General features: G+C 44.0%; 1 protein-coding gene across 1 annotated transcript in view; it reads right to left on the bottom strand.

Annotated features, from left to right (window-relative positions):
- The window catches only part of RNF212B (ring finger protein 212B), an 84403-nt gene that overhangs the window by 27939 nt on the left and 32495 nt on the right, over nucleotides 1–23969 (bottom strand). Inside the window, exons 9-10 of the mRNA XM_040416908.1 lie at nucleotides 14206–14273; nucleotides 248–309 (exon numbers count right to left, since the gene is read on the bottom strand). Of these exons, the coding sequence (XP_040272842.1) occupies nucleotides 248–309; nucleotides 14206–14273 (130 nt within the window). The remainder of the gene's footprint in view (nucleotides 1–247; nucleotides 310–14205; nucleotides 14274–23969) is intronic.

Consider the following 23969-nt stretch of genomic DNA (forward strand, 5'->3'; position numbering starts at 1 on the left):
GACTGTTGGAGCTCACGGTATCTGGCGTAGCAGGATACCACTGTGCACTGCCAGATCCCCCTCCACTGTAATGGGATTCGGCCAGTTTCCGGCATATACATTGGCTTTCGGCCAGACAAAAAAAGTATTTTTTTGTCCAAATATCTTTACATATGTAAATGTGGCCTAGGTTTGTTGTATCACTAAAATTCTTTTTCTTTCATTGTAGCGTTTTTATAGGCAGTCACTTTCATTGTGCCATACATACCTGAAGGGCCCTTAGGCGATCTATGTTGTTACATTGGGTACTGAAAGAATCTCTTGTCACAGCTGAAAAAGGAGAATGTTATGTTATCCTCCGCACCTCCATCATCACCTTTTTGCCAGCATTTTAAGGCTGATGTATTCAATATAAACAGAAACAGATATTTGACACATATTTTACACATCTTGATGTCACCTTATTTTTGCAAATGCTCAAGTATACAGCAGTTTAGGTTGAGGGAATGTGTCATTCACATTTTGTTCTGCCAGTTAAAACCAGATAGCGACACATATCCTTTTTTAATCAGTTTTTATTTTATGATTGCAATTTTTTTATTCTATTTCCTGAACATGATTATGGGGGCAGTCATGTTGCCTGAGCCGTTCTTAACAGTATTTTAAGATGTGATTTACAGCAGCCACCACGGGACATACGGTATATACATTGGGCAAGAGGGGACCTCATTGACTTCTATGGGAGAATTTTGTGCACATTTCTGTGACCTGTGCAGAGGTCAGGAGGGAGCTTCTAAACTGTGATCTCACCTATTGTAAATGGTGGATCATTTGTTATCTATACAGAGGAGGTATTTATAATCCTGCATGTAATGATAAGCAGATAACTGAAGTAAAGTAATCTGTACAGACCAAGAAGTGGCTTATTATTAGGCTTAGTGGGTAGTGTGAAAACTGCAGGATTTTAGGATTGTTTATATACTGTAGATAAAAAACAGTAAAAAACTATAATAGTGGCTCACCCTTTAATATAAAAATATGGGTGCTCTGTCTGCGGAGCACCCTCCACCGTGTATATTCAAAAAGTACCAATAATAATAAATTTGACAGGCACTAAATATCCCAGGGCTGCATAGTGTAATGTAAATGTAAAGTTATGCACATGGGAAGGAATAATGCAAGTCACCCGTACATACTAAATGGTAAAACACTCGGTAACACTGACATGGAAAAGGATCTAGGAATTTTAATAAACAGCAAACTAAGCTGCAAAAAACAGTGTCAGGCAGCGGCTGCCAAGGCCAATAAGATAATGGGTTGCATCAAAAGGGGCATAGATGCCCGTGATGAGAACATATTCCTACTACTTTACAAATCACTGGTCAGACCACACATGGAGTACTGTGTACAGTTCTGGGCTCCTGTAAACAAGGCAGACATAGCAGAGCTGGAGAGGGTCCAGAGGAGGGCAACTAAAGTAATAACTGGAATGGGGCAACTACAGTATCCTGAAAGATTATCAAAATTAGGGTTATTCACGTTAGAAAAAAAACGACTGAGGGGAGATCTAATTACTATGTATAAATATATCAGGGGGCAGTACAGAGATCTATCCCATCATCTATTTATCCCCAGGACTGTGACTGTGACGAGGGGACATCCTCTGCGTTTGGAGGAAAGAAGGTTTGTACACAAACATAGAAAAGGGTTCTTTACGGTAAGAGCAGTGAGACTATGGAACTCTCTGCCTGAGGAGGTGGTGATGGTGAGTACAATAAAGGAATTCAAGAGGGGCCTGGATGTATTTCTGGAGTGTAATAATATTACAGGCTATAGCTACTAGAGAGGGGTCGTTGATCCAGGGAGTTATTCTGATTGCCTGATTGGAGTCGGGAAGGAATTTTTTATTCCCCTAAAGTGAGGAAAATTGGCTTCTACCTCACAGGGTTTTTTTGCCTTCCTCTGGATCAACTTGTAGGATGACAGGCCGAACTGGATGGACAAATGTCTTTTTTCGGCCTTATGTACTATGTTACTATGTTACTAGATGTATATATGTACACATTCGTAGTTTATTCTACATAAAAACTGCTTAAAACAGAGGGTAATTTATATTAAATAAAATATTGAACATGATTAATAGCATAAAATATCTCCCTAATATATCTATAGATGATAACTAGGGATAAGCGAATCGACTTCAGATAAAACATCCAAAGTCGATTCGCATAATACTTCATTTGAATACTGTACAGAGCAAGCGCTCCGTACAGTATTAGAATGTATTGGCTCTGATCAGCCGAAGTTATTACTTTGCGAAGTCTCGCAAGAGGAGCAGGCTTTCCTGCCACACATGTCTGCTCCGCCTCTGTCTGCTCCTGTGTACAAGGTATGAGGGATTATGAGAGGCTGGGGGATTATAAGAGGCTGGTGGGATGATGAAAGGCTAGGGGGCTGATGAGAGGCTGGGGGGATGATGAGAGGTGGGGGGCTGATCTGAGGTCTGAATGGGGGTCTCATTTATATTGGGGCTCTTATCTGAGGTCTGATTGGGGGTCGTACCCTTGGGGTCTGAGCTGAGATCTGATTGGGGGTCTGAGCTGAGGTTTCATTGAGGTCTTATTAAAGGGGTTCTGCACTTTCATTTAACTGATGATCTATCCTCTGGATAGATCATCAGCTTCTGATCGGCGGGGGTCCGTCACCCGGGACCCCCGCCGATCAGCTGTTTGAGAAGGCAGCGGCGCTCCAGCAGCGCCGAGGCCTTCTCACTGTTTACCGCCGGGCCGCCGGCCCACTGACGTCACGACTAGTATCAACTAGCGTGGGCGCGGCTAAACTCCATTCAAGTGAACAGAGCTTAGCCCCGCCCACGCTAGTTGATCCTAGTCGTGACGTCAGTGGGCCGGCGGCCCGGCGGTAAGCAGTGAGAAGGCCGGGGTGCTGCTGGAGCCCCGCTGCCTTCTCAAACAGCTGATCGGCGGGGGTCCCGGGTGACGGACCCCCGCCGATCAGAAGCTGATGATCTATCCAGAGGATAGATCATCAGTTAAATGAAAGTGCAGAACCCCTTTAACATTAGGGGGTCTGATTGGGGCTGTCAGCTGAGGTCTGATTAATATTGGGGGTCTGATTGCTGGTTTGACCTTAGGTCAAATGGAAAATATTTTTTTCTTATCTTCCTCTAAAATGTAGGTGCGTCTTATAGGCCGGTGAGTCTTATACGGTAAAAAATACGGTACGTATGTGTACATATATACATCTGAGTGACATTTCTATGCAGCCCTGGGATATTTAGTGCCTGTCACCTTTATTATCTTTGTTTATATAGATATTGCCATGGAAAAATGTAAAAATTATATCACCCAAATTATTTAACCCTTCTATGGAACTACAGTATTAGCTAAAAGAAATCTAACTAGTGAATACTGTAGCCTCCTAGAAGGGCTAAAAAAGTTACCAAATAAAAATAATTAAATAAAATTTTAATCACCCCCCTTTCTCTAGAATAAAAAAAAATACACCCATGTATAATCGTGTTGACCTAGAAAATGAAGGGCATAGGTCACTTTTGCCACATAGGGAACGATTTAGGGACAAAACCCATAAAACTGTGGCAGAATTGCATTTATTTTCCAATTCCGCCATTGAAATTTTTTCCCTGCTTTCCATTACATTATATACCATATTAAATGGTGACATTAGAAAGTACAACTTGTCCCACAAAAAAAGGCCCTCATATGGTTATGTGAACAGAAAAATAAAAAGGTTATGGCTCCGTGAAGACAGTGAAGTAAAAGAAAACGCAAAAACGAAAAAACCTTCGGTATCAAAAGGGTTAAAAATATGTTTAACATAAAGATGTGCTTTAAACAATAGGTCATTTTCTGATGACACATTCCCTTTAAAGTCAAAGCAGGTTGTGCAGTCAGGTAACTATCCAGGGGATTCCTCATAAACATTTATTTAAATTTATAAGCAATGCAAATAATAACACTATAAAAATATTGCAGTTTCAAAGCTGTCAGCATACCTTCTCCAAGCTGGCAGTCTAGATTTCTTTATGTTGTCTTCAGACCCAACCATGAATTTACTATTATATCTATGGTCGAGCATGTACACATGGTGACCATAGCTTTGGTTAATGGCTAGCTTCCCTTCCTGTGAGCATGCTTTTTAACCACTTCAGCCCCCAGTGCTTAAACACCCTGAAAGACCAGGCCACTTTTTACACTTCTGACCTACACTACTTTCACCGTTTATTGCTCGGTCATGCAACTTACCACCCAAATGAATTTTACCTCCTTTTCTTCTCACTAATAGAGCTTTCATTTGGTGGTATTTCATTGCTGCTGACATTTTTACTTTTTTTGTTATTAATCGAAATTTAACGATTTTTTTGCAAAAAAATGACATTTTTCACTTTCAGTTGTAAAATTTTGCAAAAAAAACGAGATCCATATAGAAATTTTGCTCTAAATTTATAGTTCTACATGTCTTTGATAAAAAAAAAATGTTTGGGTAAAAAAAAAATGGTTTGGGTAAAAGTTATAGCGTTTACAAACTATGGTACAAAAATGTGAATTTCCGCTTTTTGAAGCAGCTCTGACTTTCTGAGCACCTGTCATGTTTCCTGAGGTTCTACAATGGCCAGACAGTACAAACACCCCACAAATGACCCCATTTCGGAAAGTACACACCCTAAGGTATTCGCTGATGGGCATAGTGAGTTCATAGAACTTTTTATTTTTTGTCACAAGTTAGCGGAAAATGATGATTTTTTTTATTTATTTCTTTTCTTACAAAGTCTCATATTCCACTAACTTGTGACAAAAAATAAAAACTTCTATGAACTCACTATGCCCATCACGAAATACCTTGGGGTCTCTTCTTTCCAAAATGGGGTCACTTGTGGGGTAGTTATACTGCCCTGGCATTCTAGGGGCCCAAATGTGTGGTAAGGAGTTTGAAATCAAATTCAGTAAAAATTGACCTGTGAAATCCGAAAGGTGCTCTTTGGAATATGGGCCCCTTTGCCCACCTAGGCTGCAAAAAAGTGTCACACATCTGGTATCCCCGTACTCAGGAGAAGTTGAGGAATGTGTTTTGGGTGTCTTTTTACATATACCCATGCTGGGTGAGATAAATATCTTGGTCAAATGCCAACTTTGTATAAAAAAATGGGAAAAGTTGTCTTTTGCCAAGATATTTCTCTCACCCAGCATGGGTATATGTAAAATGACACCCCAAAACACATTCCCCACCTTCTCCTGAGTACGGAGATACCAGATGTGTGACACTTTTTTGCAGCCTAGGTGGGCAAAGGGGCCCATATTCCAAAGAGCACCTTTCGGATTTCACAGGTCATTTTTTACAGAATTTGATTTCAAACTCCTTACCACACATTTGGGCCCCTAGAATGCCAGGGCAGTATAACTACCCCACAAGTGACCCCATTTTGGAAAGAAGAGACCCCAAGGTATTCGCTGATGGGCATAGTGAGTTCATGGAAATTTTTATTTTTTGTCACAAGTTAGTGGAATATGAGACTTTGTATGAAAAAAAAAAAAAAAAAAAATCAACATTTTCCACTAACTTGTGACAAAAAATAAAAAATTCTAGGAACTTGCCATGCCCCTCACGGAATACCTTGGGGTGTCTTCTTTCCAAAATGGGGTCACTTGTGGGGTAGTTATACTGCCCTGGCATTTTCCAGGGGCCCTAATGTCTGGTAAGTAGGTAAATGACCTGTGAAATCCGAAAGGTGCTCTTTGGAATGTGGGCCCCTTTGCCCACCTAGGCTGCAAAAAAAGTGTCACACATCTGGTATCTCCGTACTCAGGAGAAGGTGGGGAATGTGTTTTGGGGTGTCATTTTACATATACCCATGCTGGGTGAGAGAAATATCTTGGCAAAAGACAACTTTTCCCATTTTTTTTATACAAAGTTGGCATTTGACCAAGATATTTATCTCACCCAGCATGGGTATATGTAAAATGACACCCCAAAACATATTCCCCAACTTCTGCTGAATACGGAGATACCACATGTGTGACACTTTTTTGCAGCCTAGGTGGGCAAAGGTGCCCAAATTCCTTTTAGGAGGGCATTTTTAGACATTTGGATACCAGACTTCTTCTCACGCTTTGGGGCCCCTAAAATGCCAGGGCAGTATAAATACCCCACATGTGACCCCATTTTGGAAAGAAGACACCCCAAGGTATTCAATGAGGGGCATGGCGAGTTCATTGAAAAAAAAAAATTTTGGCACAAGTTAGCGGAAATTGATTTTTTTGATTTTGTTCTCACAAAGTCTCCCTTTCCGCTAACTTGGGACAAAAATTTCAATCTTTCATGGACTCAATATGCCCCTCAGCGAATACCTTGGGGTGTCTTCTTTCCAAAATGGTGTTATTTGTGGGGTGTTTGTACTGCCCTGGCATTTGAGGGTCTCCGCAATCATTACATGTATGCCCAGCATTAGGAGTTTCTGCTATTCTCCTTATATTGAGCATACGGGTAATGAGATTTTTTTTTTCCGTTCAGCCTCTGGGCTGAAAGAAAAAAATGAACGGCACAGATTTCTTCATTCGCATCGATCAATGTGGATGAAAAAATCTCTGCCAAAAAAAGAAAAAGGAGGGGAAAGGCGTCTGCCAGGACATAGGAGCTCCGCCCAACATCCATACCCACTTCAGCTCGTATGCCCTGGCAAACCAGATTTCTCCATTCACATCAATCGATGTGGATGAATAAATCATTGCCGGGATTTTTTTTTTTATATATACAAAGTGTTTGCCAAAGTATAGGAACACCGCCACCTCCTCAGCTCATATGCCTCGGCAAACGTATCTTTTACTGCAGAGGAGAAATCTCGTCTTGCAGCGCCGCATACACCGACTTGCGTGTAATCTGACAGCAGCGCAATGCTTCTGTCCGAATGCACATCAGTGCTGCAGCTAGTCGATCGGTTGGTCCACCTGAAAGGTAAAAAAAACAAAACAAAAAAGAAAAAACCAGGCCGCAAAGCAATAACTTTATTAACTGTTGAACAGAACATAGAAACTTTTTTAAAACTTTTTTAACTGAACATTTAACTTTTTTACTTACCGGTATTTTTTTTTTTGTTTAGTTTTTTTTACCTTTTATAGAACAAACCTCTCCTTCCCCATGGGACAATGTGCAAAGCACGTTATGCACTTTATCCCAGGTGAAAGGAGAGGTTTGCAGCAGCTGTGAGTGAATGGGCCCTAATAGCCCTGTTTGCCTGTCCTGGTGAGATGTGATCCCTATGCTAGGTGTACCTGTGTGTGGTACTTCCGGAAACACTCTCCATAGCATAGGGCAGGGTGGTCAGCATAGTCAGGACAGAAATAGCGGGTGTCACGCCTTATTCCACTCCTGCTACAGACACGACATCTTTTTCGGGGTGACGGTTGGGTTGAGGTACCAGGAACGACACTGGGGAAATGTCGCTCGTGTAGACGGCTAACTACACTGGTGGATGGGGCCACGGAACCTCCTGGGTAAAGGAGGTTCTCGATGATCTCTTCCTGGAATTTGAGGAAGGATCCTGTTCTCCCAGCCTTACTGTAGAGAACAAAACTATTGTACAGCGCCAATTGAATCAAATATACAGACACCTTCTTATACCAGCGTCTGGTTCTGCGGGAAACTAAATACGGAGACAACATCTGGTCATTGAAGTCCACCCCTCCCATGAGCGCATTATAGTCGTGGACACAGAGGGGCTTTTCAATGACACGGGTTGCTCGCTCAATTTGGATTGTCGTGTCTGCGTGAATGGAGGAGAGCATGTAAACGTCACGCTTGTCTCTCCATTTCACCGCGAGCAGTTCTTCGTTACACAAGGCAGCCCTCTGCCCCCTTGCAAGACGGGTGGTTACAAGCCGTTGGGGGAAGCCCACGCGACTAGTTCGCGCGGTGCCACAGGCGCAAATCCGTTCTAGAAACAAATGCCTAAAGAGGGCCACACTTGTGTAGAAATTGTCCACATAAAGATGGTACCCCTTGCCGAATAAGGGTGACACCAAGTCCCAGACTGTCTTCCCACTGCTCCCAAGGTAGTCAGGGCAACCGACCGGCTCCAGGGTCTGATCTTTTCCCTCATAGATCCGAAATTTGTGGGTATAGCCTGTGGCCCTTTCACAGAGCTTATACAATTTGACCCCATACCGGGCACGCTTGCTTGGGATGTATTGTTTGAAGCCAAGGCGCCCGGTAAAATGTATTAGGGACTCGTCTACGCAGATGTTTTGCTCAGGGGTATACAAATCTGCAAATTTCAGGTTGAAATGGTCTATGAGGGGCCGAATTTTGTGGAGCCGGTCAAAAGCAGGGTGGCCTCTGGGACGGGAGGTGGTATTGTCGCTAAAATGCAGAAAACGTAGGATGGTCTCAAATCGCGTCCTGGACATAGCAGCAGAGAACATGGGCATGTGATGAATTGGGTGCGTTGACCAATATGACCGCAATTCATGCTTTTTTGTCAGGCCCATGTTGAGGAGAAGGCCCAAAAAAATTTTAAGTTCGGAAACTTGGACTGGTTTCCACCGGAAAGGCTGGGCATAATAGCTTCCCGGGTTAGCGGTTATAAATTGTGTGGCATACTGGTTGGTCTCTGCCACGACTAAGTCCAAGAGCTCCGCAGTCAAGAACAGCTCAAAAAATCCCAGGGCCGAACCGATTTGAGCCGTCTCAACCCGAACTCCAGACTGGGCGGTGAAAGGGGGAACTACTGGTGCGGCTGAAGTTGGTGACTGCCAATCAGGATTTGCCAGCACCTCAGGGACTCTAGGGGCTCTACGGGCCCGTCTTTGCGGTGGCTGCGACGGGGTAACTATTGCACGTGCCACCGTACCAGCTTCAACTGCCCTTCTGGTGCTCGCTACTTCACCAGGTTGTACGGCAGTTCTGGTACTAGGTCCAGGAAGGGCTGCGCTGCTGGTGTATGCCTCACCACGTGATCCGGCAGCGACAGCCCCACTCTGCTGCTCTTGAAGCGGATCCTGCGTAACCTGTGGTCTAGCGACATGGGGCCGGGTACGCCTGGTGCTGCCAGGGACCTCCACCTCCTCGTCCGAACTTTGGGTCAGAGAGCCACTGCTTTCCACAGGTTCATATTCTGACCCGCTAGATTCGTCAGATGAGGGTTCCCACTCCTCATCCGACTGGGTCAGAATCCTGTAGGCCTCTTCAGAAGAATACCCCCTGTTTGACATTTTGGACTACTAAATTTAGGGGTATTCCCTGAGACTACCCAAGAAAAAAAGCAAACCTGTCTTACAAAGGGGAGGCTAGCGAAGTACCGGAGGCTGCTGCGGTTGATAAAAAATATCAAAACTGATTTTTTTTATCGCCGCAGTGCGTGTAAAATGAATGTGCAGTGATCAAAAAATATATATTTTTTGTCACTGCGGTGGGGCGGGCGTGGGTGAACGCACGTGTGGGCGACCGATCAGGCCTGATCGGGCAAACACTGCGTTTTGGGTGGAGGGCGAGCTAAGGTGACACTAATACTATTATAGATCTGACCGTGATCAGTTTTGATCACTTACAGATACTATAAAAGTACAAATGCTGATTAGCGATACGCTGAACAGCGAATATAAGTGACTGCGGTGCTGTGGGGTGGGCGCTAACTGACGCTAACTACCTAACCAAGGGGCCTAAACTATCCCTAAAACCTAACAGCCAATAACAGTGAAAAAAAAAAAAGTGACAGTTTACACTGATCACTTTTTTTCCTTTCACTAGTGATTGACAGGGGCGATCAAAGGGGTGATCAAAGGGTTAATTGGGGTGCAGGTGGGTGATCTGGGGCTAAGGTGTAGTGTTGGTGTACTCACAGTTCAGTCTGCTCCTCTGCTGGATCCAACCGACGAAAAGGACCAGCACAGGAGCAGACAAGCCATATAACAGATCATATTTACTAATATGATCTGTTATATGACTTTGGATTGGATTTTTTTAAAATCGCCAGCCTGCCAGCCAATGATCGTTGCTGGCAGGCTGGTGACGAAATACTTCTTTTAATTTTGCCGGCCCGCGATGCGCATGCGCGGGCCGGCTTTGAGCGAAATCTCGCGTCTCGCGAGATGACGCGTATATGCGTGACTCTGCGCAGCGCTGCCACCTCCGGAACGCAATCCTGCGTTAGGCGGTCCGGAGGTGGTTAAAGTGACCCTGTCGGTGATTTCTGTTGCCCTATTTGAAAGCAGGATATGATATTGGGAAATGATATATAGAATGATATGATTTGGAGGGAAAAGAAAAAATCCTAAAAGGACATTCCAAAGCTCAGATTTTCTCAGTGTATTATACCCTGCTCTCATATAGGATGGCAGAAACCACCTGAAAAGTTTACATTAAAGAGGACCTTTCATGGGATTACGCGTTAGAAACTGGTATGCCCACCAGATTGGGCGGCCCCTACAGATGCCAGCACTTTTTTTTCGAAAATACCCCTCCGTTCCGGTGCCGTGTCCCCCGCTGTTTTTGGCGCCTGATATGTTAATTTAGAGGATCCGTACAGGAAGGAGGAGAGGGCCAAGTTTCACAATGGGCGTCTCCTTCTCCCTGGCTGTAGCGCGGTCCAATCGGGGAGAAGGTGAGCTGTTTTTTCTCCCTCGTAGTGACACGCTTCGCTGCGCTACAGCCAGGGAGAAGGAGACGCACATTGAGAAATCCGTCCGTCTCCTCCTCCCTGCACTGATACTTGGATGGATTTTTTGCGACAGTTGTAATGCAGTTGTAGCATGTCGATTTGCGACACCATTGAAATGCATTACATGAAATGTTATGTAGCTGGACACTAAGCACATGAGCCGTTTCCCAGACCCAGCTGTAGCCGCAGCTACGGTAGGCTGAGTATGTGACAGAAAGCTCAAGATTGTCCTGGAAACACAATTTGACACACAGCAATAGCAATGTACTAATTACAACCAAAGCTCAGGAGCACTTTTAGGACATGTCGTTTGCAGAGCATTCTAGTCACGTGGACAGTGGCCACTTGGCTCTGTGTCCACCCACAGTGAAGAGATGTCAGCGAAGCAATTAAGAGAGCATTCATGGGGGACCAAACATAGGGTAAAAACATTCAGGTACCAAAAACTAAAGTGTGCAGTCTTATGTTCTGAACTCCATCTGTGGAAAAGTAAACGCATACACATACATACATGTAAGCTGCCTCATCATAGACATTAGTGGTATATCGCTGCCCATTGCCACCTGGTAACAAAAGGTGGCAATCATAGTGATTGGACCCCTGCAATGAGACACTGGTGATATATCTTAGCGATATGCCGACAATTTCTGCGATAAAACAACCATTTGACCGCTTTCACACGAGTGAATTGAAATCCATTTTCTGGCTCTGGAACACGCACGGATTCCTGAGGCTATACCATCACCATTGTTATCAGTATTGTTTCAGTATTTCATCATCAGGATTTACATGCGTATTCTTTCCTCCATGCATTTTTTTATTTTATTTTTTATTCTTTATTTAAATGTATACGGATAACAAACCGTGCATCAGCAAAGTCAATACAGTTCATCCAGAGTATCAACGATATAGCACAACACCGAGATCGCCTTATATACCAATCAACATAACAATGTCTGTTGGCAACTGTAGTATAATGTGAGGAACCGTGTCAGAGCAGGATCCCTTTTGGCTGATCAATGACCTCGTTGGGATAAAATAATAAAAACATAATCCTGGCCTTTAAACAAAACTACAAGGAAGAATGAGGTAGCATAAGTGTAAACATATTGAAGGGTGAATCCACTAGACAAATAACAACAGAAGGAGAGGAGCAATACACACAGACAATGAACACTAAAAGGGGGGAGGTAATAGAGGGGGGTACCACCACAGAGTACAGATCCGCAACTCAGGCCAGAAGGTCCTGAGACTCCTGAAAAGAAAACCAAGGGGCCCATGAACCAAGGAAGGCTTTATGCTTGGCTCGCAGCTGCGAGGTAAGTTCCTCCATTCTCCGGATCTCCTCCACCTTTTGGATCCAGCAACTAATTGTCGGAGGCAAAGAGAGCTTCCATCTCGCAGGGATGCATGACCTAGCCGCTATCACCAGGGAGCACAGATATGACTTACGAAGCACACTCATTGGCAGATCCGAGAGGAATAATAAGAAGAAACCAGGGGAGTGTGGTATTGTAAATCGGAAAATTGAGGACAAAGTTTTATGGACCAACTGCCAAAAAGGACCAATTTTTGGGCAATCCCAGAAAATGTGCAACATGGAGCCCATAGCAGAGTCACAGCGCCAGCAAACAGGGGACACGGATGGGAACATTTTCTGCAATCTGGTTGGAACATAGTACTATCTGGACATTATCTTATAACCCGCCTCCTGGAACCTACTCGCCATGGATGACCTGTAGAGCAGACAGAAAAGTTTTGACCAGTGATCAGGGGGGATGTTCACTCCCAAGTCTTGGGACCATTTAGCCACATAAGGTGGAAGATAGTCCTGTCGAGGGGCTACCAAGGACTGATAACACTCAGAAAGGGAATGTCTGTAGGCGCCCAACCCAACACAAATTTTCTCAAAAGAGGTAAGAGCCCTGTCATACCCTGTGGAGGTAGGAATAGAGGATAGAAAATGCGTCAGTTGTCTAGATCTCCAGAAACCCAAAGGGCAGGGATCTGTTATACTCAAAATCTCGTCATAGGTGAGCCATCTGCCTGAAGTTCTGAAAAAGGGAGCACGGGACCTACCATTAGCCCTCCACTGCAAGAACGGTCCTCCCCTGCAACCCGCCGGGAAGGTAGGATTTCCCAAGATGGGTAATAAAGGCGAGGGGGAGGGTGAGATCAGAGGAGTATCTCTAACTTTATGGAACTGTGAAATGGTGGGACCAATTGTGGGATGATTAGAAAGAACTGAAGGGAGTTTCAAATCTACCCAGGGCAGGGAGGCCAGCGCACAGTTCGAGCAGAGTTGTTCAATTGATACCCACTGCTTAAGCTGTGAGTGCCTACACCAGTCCACTATCCTTTGGAGCAGGGAGGCTGAGTGATATTTACGTAGGTCAGGTACACCTAGCCCCCCTTTGTCCCTTGGTATGTGTAAAAGAGATCTGGCGAGTCTCGGGCTACCCTTTTCCCAAATAAACCTAAATAAGTCCCCATGGATCCTGTTGAAGAAACTAGAGGGGAGTTTGATGGGGAGGGTCTGAAAGAGGTATAACACCAGTGGGAGGATGTTCATTTTGAAAATGGCACAGCGTCCAAACCACGTGTGCAGTCCTTTCGACTACTTCTTAAGATCTTCCCTGATCCGGTCCCGGAGAGGGATAAAGTTTCTGTGGTACACCTCCTTCAGATCCATGGGGATAAATGTGCCTAGATATTTCACTGCCCCAGATGCCCACTTGAATGGGAAGGAGGCGACTAGGTCGGACACAAGCGCGGCCGGTAGAGACACATTCAAGGCCTCTGATTTCTGAAAGTTAATCTTCAGATTTGAGAGGCCGTGAAACGTGTAGAATTCCGCCATCAAGTACGGGAAGGAAATCTTGGGGTTAGTTAGAGTAAACGGCAGATCATCCGCATAGGCTGCTATCTTAAATTCTTTACCCCCAACTGAGAGTCCCGATATATTCGGGTTCTGTCGGATTGTCCTCAGGAGCATTTCTTATGCAGTCCCATAGACTATTTGGAAACAACTACGCACAAAACCCAAACATGATACTGATGGAAATTATACGCCCATGTCAATAGCTTTATTCATTAACATTAGCAGCCGATTCCGGTACATAAAATCTGGACCATATATATGGATTGCAAATACTGAATGCTCGTGTGAAAGAAGCCTTTAAATGGGTTTTCCTGCTTACTAGCCTGCAGTCCTTGCTACTACTCACCTGCTTCCCACTGCTGCATTCTGGCTTCATGGCTCTGGTCACTGGTCTTCTGATCCCCATCTGCACACTTCCAGATGGATGGGGTTGAGGGGAGCTGGGAGCTCATTGATATGACTCCACTGAGATGGTCACACTGGGGCTGCTTAACAGGGATATTAAGAAACAACTGCACAAATAAAGTACATGACCCTGCATTGTGTCAGTAGTTTATCCTGCTCTCAGAGTAAAACTGGTGACAGATTCCCTTTAAGTTGATGTCAATCAGCACTTTTTCTGTTCATAAAGTACATGTCAAAAACTGCATATTATTACCTGAATTTGTTCTGAAAATGTTGTTGGTTTCAGTAGGGGTTTGTAACTGGTTACTTGAGGTGTCACTCCTGTCACCAAGATAGAAAGATAGAAGAGATTCAGTATATAGGGCAGCACTCCAGAAAGTAAAAAATGAAAAATTCTTTATTTACCCATATGGGACAAGCGACGTTTCGGCTCAGTATGTGAGCCTTTCTCAAGCAGTGAGTACAGACAAAATACTGAGTATATATACCAGTGGAGTGAATACAATCAATGTGCAATGCAGGTGTGTTCAATTCATAATAAATAAGTTAATTAAATAAAAAATAAAATACATATACCACATTTACAATATATCTCATGGTGGACATCAGTGCATGATCATACAATAAATAATCAATTATAAAATGAATATATTATTCTGTGAAGTACACAAATATATGCAGAAATTCATAATTTTCAATCATATAGTGAACAGTGTCAGCTGTATGTGCTGATAAAGTGCTTAATGCTTACTGCGTAGGTCAAGCAGACGGAGGGTGAAGGAGGATGTATAGCATAGACGGCTGTCATAATTCATGCGGTTCGGCGTGCCTGTAGCGCAACTGCGCATGTCTGGATGACGTATGTGGCGTACTTCCGGGTTACGATGTGCTTGCAGTACCGCAACTGCGTGTTAGCCTTCTGATGTATATTGCGCCATCTTAATTCAGGGCATCCTGCCCTTATTGCCAGGAACTTCTGATAGTGGCAACCGATGTATAACAAAGCAAGGTAATGGCACATATTAGTGCTCTACAGCCTAAACTGGTGGCTGGGTGAGTTCAGATACGGGACGCAACAACATAAGAGCTGCAGCCCACATCCGTGACCCCAGAACAGTTGCGCACCAACATGCTAGTGTAGGGTCACACTGCATCTGTGATCAAAGCCCACCCATTACCACCTAATAGGGAGGGATCTCCTCATGAATACCTGCTATTGTACACAACGGACTGCAATTGCAGAAGCACCAGGTACATACAAAAGCAAAAAAATTATACTATGAAAAAGAGACAGTCCTTGTATAAGCATGCCGTCCATAATTACAGCCTCATATTTCCTCACTTCATACTCCGTGGCCCACCTACTGCAGAAGAAGAAAAGAGAAAAATCAATTTGTTATATTAAAAATGAAAATTCATAAAGAACATATTTTTTGTCCTGTACAAAAAAATTCACACAATATACATGGATGCGGTCGACATCACAATATGCAACAAGGAGGCAAACCACAAACTTAACCCACCCCGATTTTATAGTCCACATTTAGACCATGTGGTTTAAGGGAATTAAGTGTGTGGATCCACTTCAACTCCCGTTTTTTTAAAAGATTGGCCCTATTGCCACCTCTCCTGGGCATTGGTATGAAGTCAATGATGCAACACCTAAGGTCTCTTTCTGTGTGTTTAAGGTCCGCAAAGTGTTTAGACACTGGCAAGTCAAGCCGCTTTTTTCTTTTACTTAACCAGTGATTATTGAGCCGTGACTTAGAGGCAGTGGTTGTCTCGCCCACGTAAATTAAATTACAAGGACATGTGAGTGCGTAGATGATGTAACTAGAGTCTCAGGTTAAGTAGTGTCGTATTGGGTATGTCACCCTAGTCTGTGGATGCACAAAATTTCTACCTTTTAGGATATATTTACAATTTACGCATGATAGGCACGGGAAGAATCCTGTACTGTTTGTTGTCAGTGTTGTCTGTCTTGATTTTTTTAGTGTGCCTACATCAGCCTTGACTAATTGGTCTTTTATGCTTTTGGACCTGCGGTAGGACATTAAGGGTGGGGAATGAAATTGGGGAATATACAGTGCTGCCCATAATTATTCATACCCCTGGCAAATTATGACTTAAAGTTACTTTTATTCAACCAGCAAGTAATTTTTTGATGGGAAATGACACAGGAGTCTCCCAAAAGATAATAAGATGATGTACAAGAGGCATTATTGTGGGGAAAAAAACATTTCTCAGCTTTTATTTACATTTCAGCAAAAAGCGTCCAGTACAATATTATTCATACCCTTCTCAATAATCAATAGAAAAGCCTTTATTGGCTATTACAGCAATCAAACGCTTCCTATAATTGCAGACCAGCTTTTTGCATGTCTCAACAGGTATTTTTGCCCATTCATCTTTAGCAATGAGCTCCAAATCTTTCAGGTTGGAGGGTCTTCTTGCCATCACCCTGATCTTTAGCTCCCTCCACAGAATCTCAATTGGATTCAAGTCTGGACTCTGGCTGGGCCACTCCAAAACGTTAATTTTGTTGTCTGCTAACCATTTCTTCACCTCTTTTGCTGTGTGTTTTGGGTCATTGTCATTCTGAAATGTCCACTGGTGCCCAAGGCCAAGTTTCTCTGCAGACTGCCTGATGTTGTTGAGAATCCTCATGTATTGCTCTTTTTTCATGGTGCCGATTACTGTGATTTGGTTCCCTGGTCCATTGGCTGAACCCCCCCCCCGCCCCCCCAAAAGCATTAGGTTCCCACCACCATGTTTGACAGTGGGGATGGTGTTCTTTGGGTTGAAGGCTTCTCCTTTTTTATGCCAAATAAAGGAAACATCATTGTGACCAAACAATTCAATTTTTGTTTCATCTGACCATAACACAGAAGACCAGAAGTCTTCTTTGTCCAGATGAGTTTTTGCAAAGGCCAAGCAAGCTTTTGTGTGCCTTATCTGGAGAAGTGGCGTCCTCCTTGGTCTGCATCCGTGGAACCCAGCAGTGTGCAGTGTCCGTTGGATTGTCTGACTTGAGACATTGCCACCAGCAGAGCCCAGATTCACCAGGATGGCCTTGGTGGTGATCCTTGGATTCTTTTTCACCTCTCTAACTATCCTCCTGGCCAGCACAGGTGTCACTTTTGGCTTCCAACCACGTCCTCTGAGATTTTCCACAGTGCGGAACATCTTGTATTTTTTAATAATACTTTGCACTGTAGCCACTGGAACTTGAAAACATTTAGAAATGGCCTTGTAGCCCTTTCCTGACTTGTGAGCAGCCACAATGCACAGCCGCAGGTCCTCACTGAGCTCCTTTGTCTTAGCCATGACTGTCCACAAACCAACTGCAGAGAGCTGCTGTTTTTCACCTGTTGAGTTGATTAAAACAGCTGTTCCCAATTAATCAGGGTAATTAGGATGCTTTAGAACAGCTTGGACTATTTGGAATGGTATAGAACTTTTGATTTTCCCACAGACTGTGACAGTTTGTGAAGGGTATGAATAATTTTGGACTGGACACTTTTTGCTTAAATGTAAATAAAAGTTGAGAAATGTTTTCCCCCCCCACAATAATGCCTTTTGTACATCGTCTTATTATCTTTTGGGAGACAACTATGTCATTTTCCATCAAAAAATTACTTGCTGGTTGAATAAAAGTAACTAAGTAAAAATTTGCCAGGGGTATGAATAATTATGGGCAGCACTGTATATATATATATATATATATATATATATATATATATATACACACCCTGTTCCAAATTATTATGCAAATTATATTTTTCTCATTTATCGAAATAATTGATGTAAATAACAGTCAGCATAATTCTCATGTTATCAACTAATAAGAGTACAATTCAAATTTTATTGAACAAACCTCCTAATGATAAGGTCGAGTTCACACGAATGTGTGTGACCCGTGCCTGTGATGCGGCCCGCAAATAGCGGGCCGCAATGCACGATTGCCGGCCGTAGGTCAGCCGCATCGGATCGCGGACCCATTCACTTTAATGGGTCCGCGATCCGCCCGTTCCGCTAAAAGATAGGACATGCTCTATCTTTTTGCTGAACGGAAGTACGGGACGTAACCCCACGGAAGCACTCCGTAGTGCTTCCGAAGGGGTCCCGTCCCGTGCGGCCGTTTCGCAATTCCGGATTTGCGGACCCATTGAAGTGAATGTGTCCGCATCTGTGATGCGGAATGCACACGGAACTGTGGCTGTGTATTGCGGCCCGCGATTTGCGGGCCGCAATACGGCCACGAGTCACACACGTTCGTGTGAACTAGGCCTAACAGTATTTTTTTTTTAAACATAAAAAACTTACAATGCACTGTTCCAAATTATTACGCACAGTAAGTTTCAAAACACTTTATAGGTTGTAAAGAACTGAAAATTGTCCTTTGTTGTGTTTGCAGCATATTTACTGAAATCGAAAGCTATTTCAATCAAACTTTTAACAACATTTTAACGTTTTAAACATTTTAACAGGTCACGTTACATTTTAACATACGACCCCTTATTTGATAGCAGCTTCACAAGTCTTGCATCCATTGAACTTTGTGAGTTTTCGGACAGTTTCTGCTTGAATTTGTTTGGAAAATGTCAGAATAGCCTCCCAGAGCTGCTATTTGGATGTAAACTGCCTCCCACCCTCATAGATCTTTTGCTTGAGGATACTCCATAGGTTCTCAATAGGATTGAGGTCAGGGGAGGATGGAGGCCACACCATGACTTTCTCTCCTTTTATCCCCATAGCAGCCATTGATACAGAGGTATTCTTTGCAGCATGAGATGGTGCATTGTCATGCATGAAGATGATTTTATTACGGAAAGCATAGTTCTTCCTTCTGTACCAGGGAAGAAAGTGGTCAGTCAGAAACTCCACATACTTTGCAGAGGTCATCTTTACACCTTCGGGGACCCTAAAGGGGCCAACCAGCTCTCTTCCCATGATTCCAGCCCAAAACATGACTACACTACCGCCTTGCTGACGTCGCAGCCTTGTTGGAACAGGGTGTCCGTTAACCAACCATCTACTACTCCATCCATCTGGACCATCCAGGGTTGCACGGCACTCATCAGTGAATTGGACTGTTTGAAAATTAGCCTTCATGTATTTTTCTGCCCAATGCAGCCGTTTCTGCTTGTGAGCATTGGTTAGTGGTGGTCGAATATAAGGTTTATGCACAGTTGCAAGACTCTGGAGGACTTTACACCTTGATGTCCGTGGGACTCCAGAGGCACTAGCAGCTTCAAATATCTGTTTGCTGCTATGTAATGGTATTTTAGCAGCTGATCCGATGCATGGATCTGGCAGAAATCTTCCTCAATGTGCCTTTATCTGCACGAACCCATCTGTGCTCTGAATCAGCCACAAATCTCTTAATAGTGCGATGATCACGCTTAAGTTTTCGTTAAAATATCTAATGTTTTCATACCTTGTCCAAGGCATTGAACTATTTCACTCTTTTCGGCAGCAGAGAGATCCTTTTTCTTCCCCATATTGCTTGAAAATGGTGCTCTGCTTAAGGCCTCTTTCACACGACCGTTTTTTTTCCGTTTACGGGCCATTTTTGGGTTCTGTATACGGAACTATTCATTTCAATGGTTCCGCAAAAATAACGGAATGTACTCTGTATGCATTCCGTTTCCGTTTTTCCGTTCCGGTGAAAGATAGAACATGTCCTATTATTTCCCGCAAATCACGTTCCGTGGCTCCATTCAAGTCAATCGGTCTGCAAATAAAACAGAACACATACAGAAATGCATCCGTATGTCTTCCGTATCCGTTCCGTTTTTGCGGAACCATCTATTGAAAATGTTATGCCCAGCCCAATTTTTTCTATGTAATTACTGTATACTGTATATGGCATACGGAAAAACGGAACGGAAACACAACGGAAACAAAAAACGGAACAACGGATCCGTGAACAATGGACCGCAAAACACTGAAAAAGCCATACGGTCGTGTGTAAGAGGCCCAATAATGTAGAACACACTTCTTTAGTAGTTTTTCCTTAAAGGGGTATTCCCATTTTGCTATTTGATCATCACCTGTAGCCAGCTATCCTGTTCACTTCCTGGTTTCCTTCTACTAAGGCTGGGCGGGCTTAGGCAGTTTGAATGAAAGCCGGCCACGCCTCCTTATGACATCACTCAGAGAACTCTTTGCTGCGAGCTCATTCATGTGGATTGTCATTAGCAGCCTGCAGACTGCTTTTCCATGTGCCCCTCAAATGTACAATGTCCTCCTATTCCCTAAATGTGGACCCTTTGTTCTATTCACTCCATATTTGTCTTCCTGTTTTCTCTTTTATCATACATTGTTATAATGTTATATCGTTGGTGTATTTGTGGGTGCATATAGTATTTTAATTAAAAATAATACTCACCTCTTTTGAACTTGCCTCCGATCCTTCTCTGGCACGTCCTCACACTCCTCTGTAGTTTCGGCAGTCTTCAGGCGGCCGCGCATGAGTGGAAGTTTGTTTCTTGGTGGCGCTGCTAAAGTTGAGCCGCGCACGCGTGGCTCTGTTTTGGCTGCGGCACTGGAGAATGGGCGGCTGCGCATGCGCGGCCGCCCTGTGCCGTGCTCGTTCGAGATGACATGGAGAGGCCGGGCACTGGAGGTAGCTAGTTCTGCGCAAGCGCGGCCCATGGATGCGGCAGCCAAGAGGTGGCCGTATCCATGGGATACCAAACATATACAATGAAGTAGGAGGCAACAAATTTTAGGGGGAACGCTTGGAAATTTTTAATAGGATAGATTTACAAAAATGCTCAATGGGACATATTTATTAACTTAAACTATGATCACTGAGATGGGAGTACACCTTTAAATTGGGCTCACCTGCCAATCTAATTATCGCAGGTGTCCGAGATTGTTTTCAGTGATCAAAAGAGCCCTGAGACACAATGCCATCCATTAGTTAAACTGAAAAACAAAATATTTAATCTTTGCGACACTTAACCCTTTCGCTACCAGCGCCGTACATGTACCGCGCTGGTAGCACTGTGCAAGCATGACGCCCGCGCACGCATGCAGCAGGTGTCATGGCTGGCAAGTCTCTGCTTTTTCAAACAGCAGAGACCTGCAGCTAATTACTGCAACCAGCAATAATGCCGATCGCGGTAATTGAACGCTTTCTTTTTTTTTTTAAGTTAAAAATTTTTATAATAAAAAAAAATATATATAAAAGTTTCCATATAATAAAAAAAATTAAATAAATAACAATAAATCTAAAAATCCTGGGTAACACCGCGACCGAAAACGCCCATAGTATTAAAATCTTTTTAAAAAATCCAATACGGCGAATGGTCTAACAGAAAAAAGGGTCAAAATGACCGATTTGCCATTTTTTCATTTCTACTCTTACCCAAATTTTTTTTATAAAATGTGATCCAAAAGTCGTGCACACTCCAAAATGGTATTAATAACAACTATGAATTGTCCCGCAAAAAATGAGGCCCTAAACAGCTCAGTAGACATAAGTATTAAAAAGTTATGGGGGTCAGAATATGGTGATGTAAACAAACGAAAAAATTTGCAAAGTTTAAATTTATTTTTACACTATTTACACATAAAAAATCTATACATATGGGGTATAGTTGTAATCGTACTGACCCAGAGAATGAAGGGCATGGGTTCTGCCATAAACAAAACGCAGTGAGAACAAAACCCGTAAAACGGTGGTGGGATTGCATTTTTTTTCCAATTCCCCGCCATTTGGAATTTTGTTCCTGCTTCCCACTACATTTTACACCATAATTAATGGTGGCATTAGAAAGTACAACTTGTCCCGCAAAAAATAAGCCCTCATACAGCTATGTAACTAAAAACATAAAAAAGTTATGGCTCATAGAAAATGGGGAAGATAAATGAAAAAGCAAAAACTAAAAAAAACTCTGGTATTCATAGAATTTGCATAATAATTTCAGTGTTCAGTGTTTATTCACACATGATGCCAAAAACAAAACGTCGCTTTTGCAGTGATGGTGTTACTTCACATCCAATGGCAAGTTAATAAAACAAAAGTCACCTTGGTGGCAGTTCTGCCTTCAGAAAGTTCATATACAGGCTTTAGGCGGCCTGTTTCCCTGACACATGGGTTTCCGCTCTCCAGCCCAGCACAGGCCTCAGATCCCTGTGCTCCACTGTCAGACAGGGGTAATCCTCCATACCTGGCAGTGCTGGCTGTTTTTTATGCCTGCCAAAACCCGGCCTGGAACGTGGGGAGTAGTCACCCACCCAGCACTTTGACTACTCCCAGTAAGAGCCATCCCAGATCAACTATTACAGCCATACTAAGTACCAAGGTGTCAAACAGCAGCTGCTACTGACACATAAAAACCGGGTCTTACGCCGAGGCCAGGAACCTCGGTGACACGTACCTATTATCCACGATGATTCCTTGTACCGTCTTACATACCTCCCCCTTTGTTCAACCCTGAGGGGGTGAACACATGCCATGCAGTATACTCGGGACAGGGCATCCGTGTTTCCCTGCAACCGGCCTGCCCTGTGTTTTACGGAGAACTTAAAGTTTTGTAAGGACAGGAACCACCTGGTGACTCGGGCATTTCTCTCTTTGGCCTGGCTCATCCACTTGAGAGGGGGGTGGTCAGTCACCAGGCGGAATGTTCCTCCCAACAAATAATAGCAGATAGACTTGAGTGCCCACTTGATAGCCAGGCACTCTCTCTCCACTATATTATATCAGGTCTCGGCTGGGGTGAGCTTGCGGCTGAGGAAGACAATGGGATGCTCCTCCCCGTTGACTTCCTGAGACAGTACAGCACCGAGGCCTACTTCGGAGGCATCGGTCTGTACTATAAACTCCCTTTTGAAGTCGGGCGTCACCAAAACCGGGGACCTGCACAGGGCCGACTTCAAAGCGGAGAAAGCCTCTTCCGCCCGATCATCCCAGCAAACCATCACTGACTTGTGTCGCTTCAAGAGCCCTGCAAAGTGGGAGACAAACCTCATGTAATAGCCCACCATTCCCAGAAATGACTTTACTTGCCTAGTGGTGACAGGTCGGGGCCAATTTCGTATTGCCTCTATTTTGTTCACTTGGGGTTTGATCACTCCGCGCCCAATGACATACCCCAGGTACTTAGTCTGCTCTAAGCCTTTAGCACATTTTTTTGGGTTAGCAGTTAGTCCTGCCTTCCGAAGGGAGTCCACTACAGCCTGCACTTTGGGTAGGCGACTTTCCCAGTCGGTACTGTGGATGATCATATCGTCCAGGTAAGCCAAAGCGTACGAACAATGTGGATGCAGCACAATGTCCATAAGCCGTTGAAAAGTGGCGGGGGCACCATGCAGACCAAAGGGTAGCACCTTGTACTGATACAGCCCTTCAGGTGTGATGAAGGCAGTTTTCTCTTTGGCAGTCTCCGTTAAGGGTACCTGCCAGTACCCTTTCGTGAGGTCCAAAACAAAAAATACCTCCTAACCTCTCGATAAGCTCATCCACCTGGGCATGGAATACGCATTAAATTTGGAAATCCCCTTCAGTTTACATAAATCGTTTCAGAACAGTAACATCCCGTCTGGCTTGGGTATTAAGACTATAGGACTTGCCCACTCACTTCTAGACTCCTCAATGACATCTAGTTGCAGCATTAACTGCACTTTCTCCGAGATGGCTTGTTGCCGAGCCTCGGGTACCCGGTATGTTTTTAACCGGACTTTGGCCTGAGGTTCCGTGACAATGTCATGCCTAATTGTGGAAGTGCGTCCAGGGAGGTCCGAGAACACATCCGTGTTACGACTAACAAACTCCCTGGCCTCCTGAGCTTGTTTAGAGGAGAGGCTGACGGCAACTTTTACGGTGGCAACCGCTTCCCTTGCACCAGACAAAGGGGCCGGAACCTCTTGCCCTGGAAAACTCGGATGCGGGTTGTCTTCCGTAGAGGTCTCCCTATCCTTCCACGGCTTAAGTAAATTAACATGGTAGATCTGTTCCGGCTTTTGCCGCCCTGGCTGTTGTACCTTGTAGTTCACCTCTAC

Source organism: Bufo bufo, chromosome 2 (genome assembly GCF_905171765.1).
Source record: "Bufo bufo chromosome 2, aBufBuf1.1, whole genome shotgun sequence".
Lineage (NCBI taxonomy): Eukaryota > Metazoa > Chordata > Amphibia > Anura > Bufonidae > Bufo > Bufo bufo.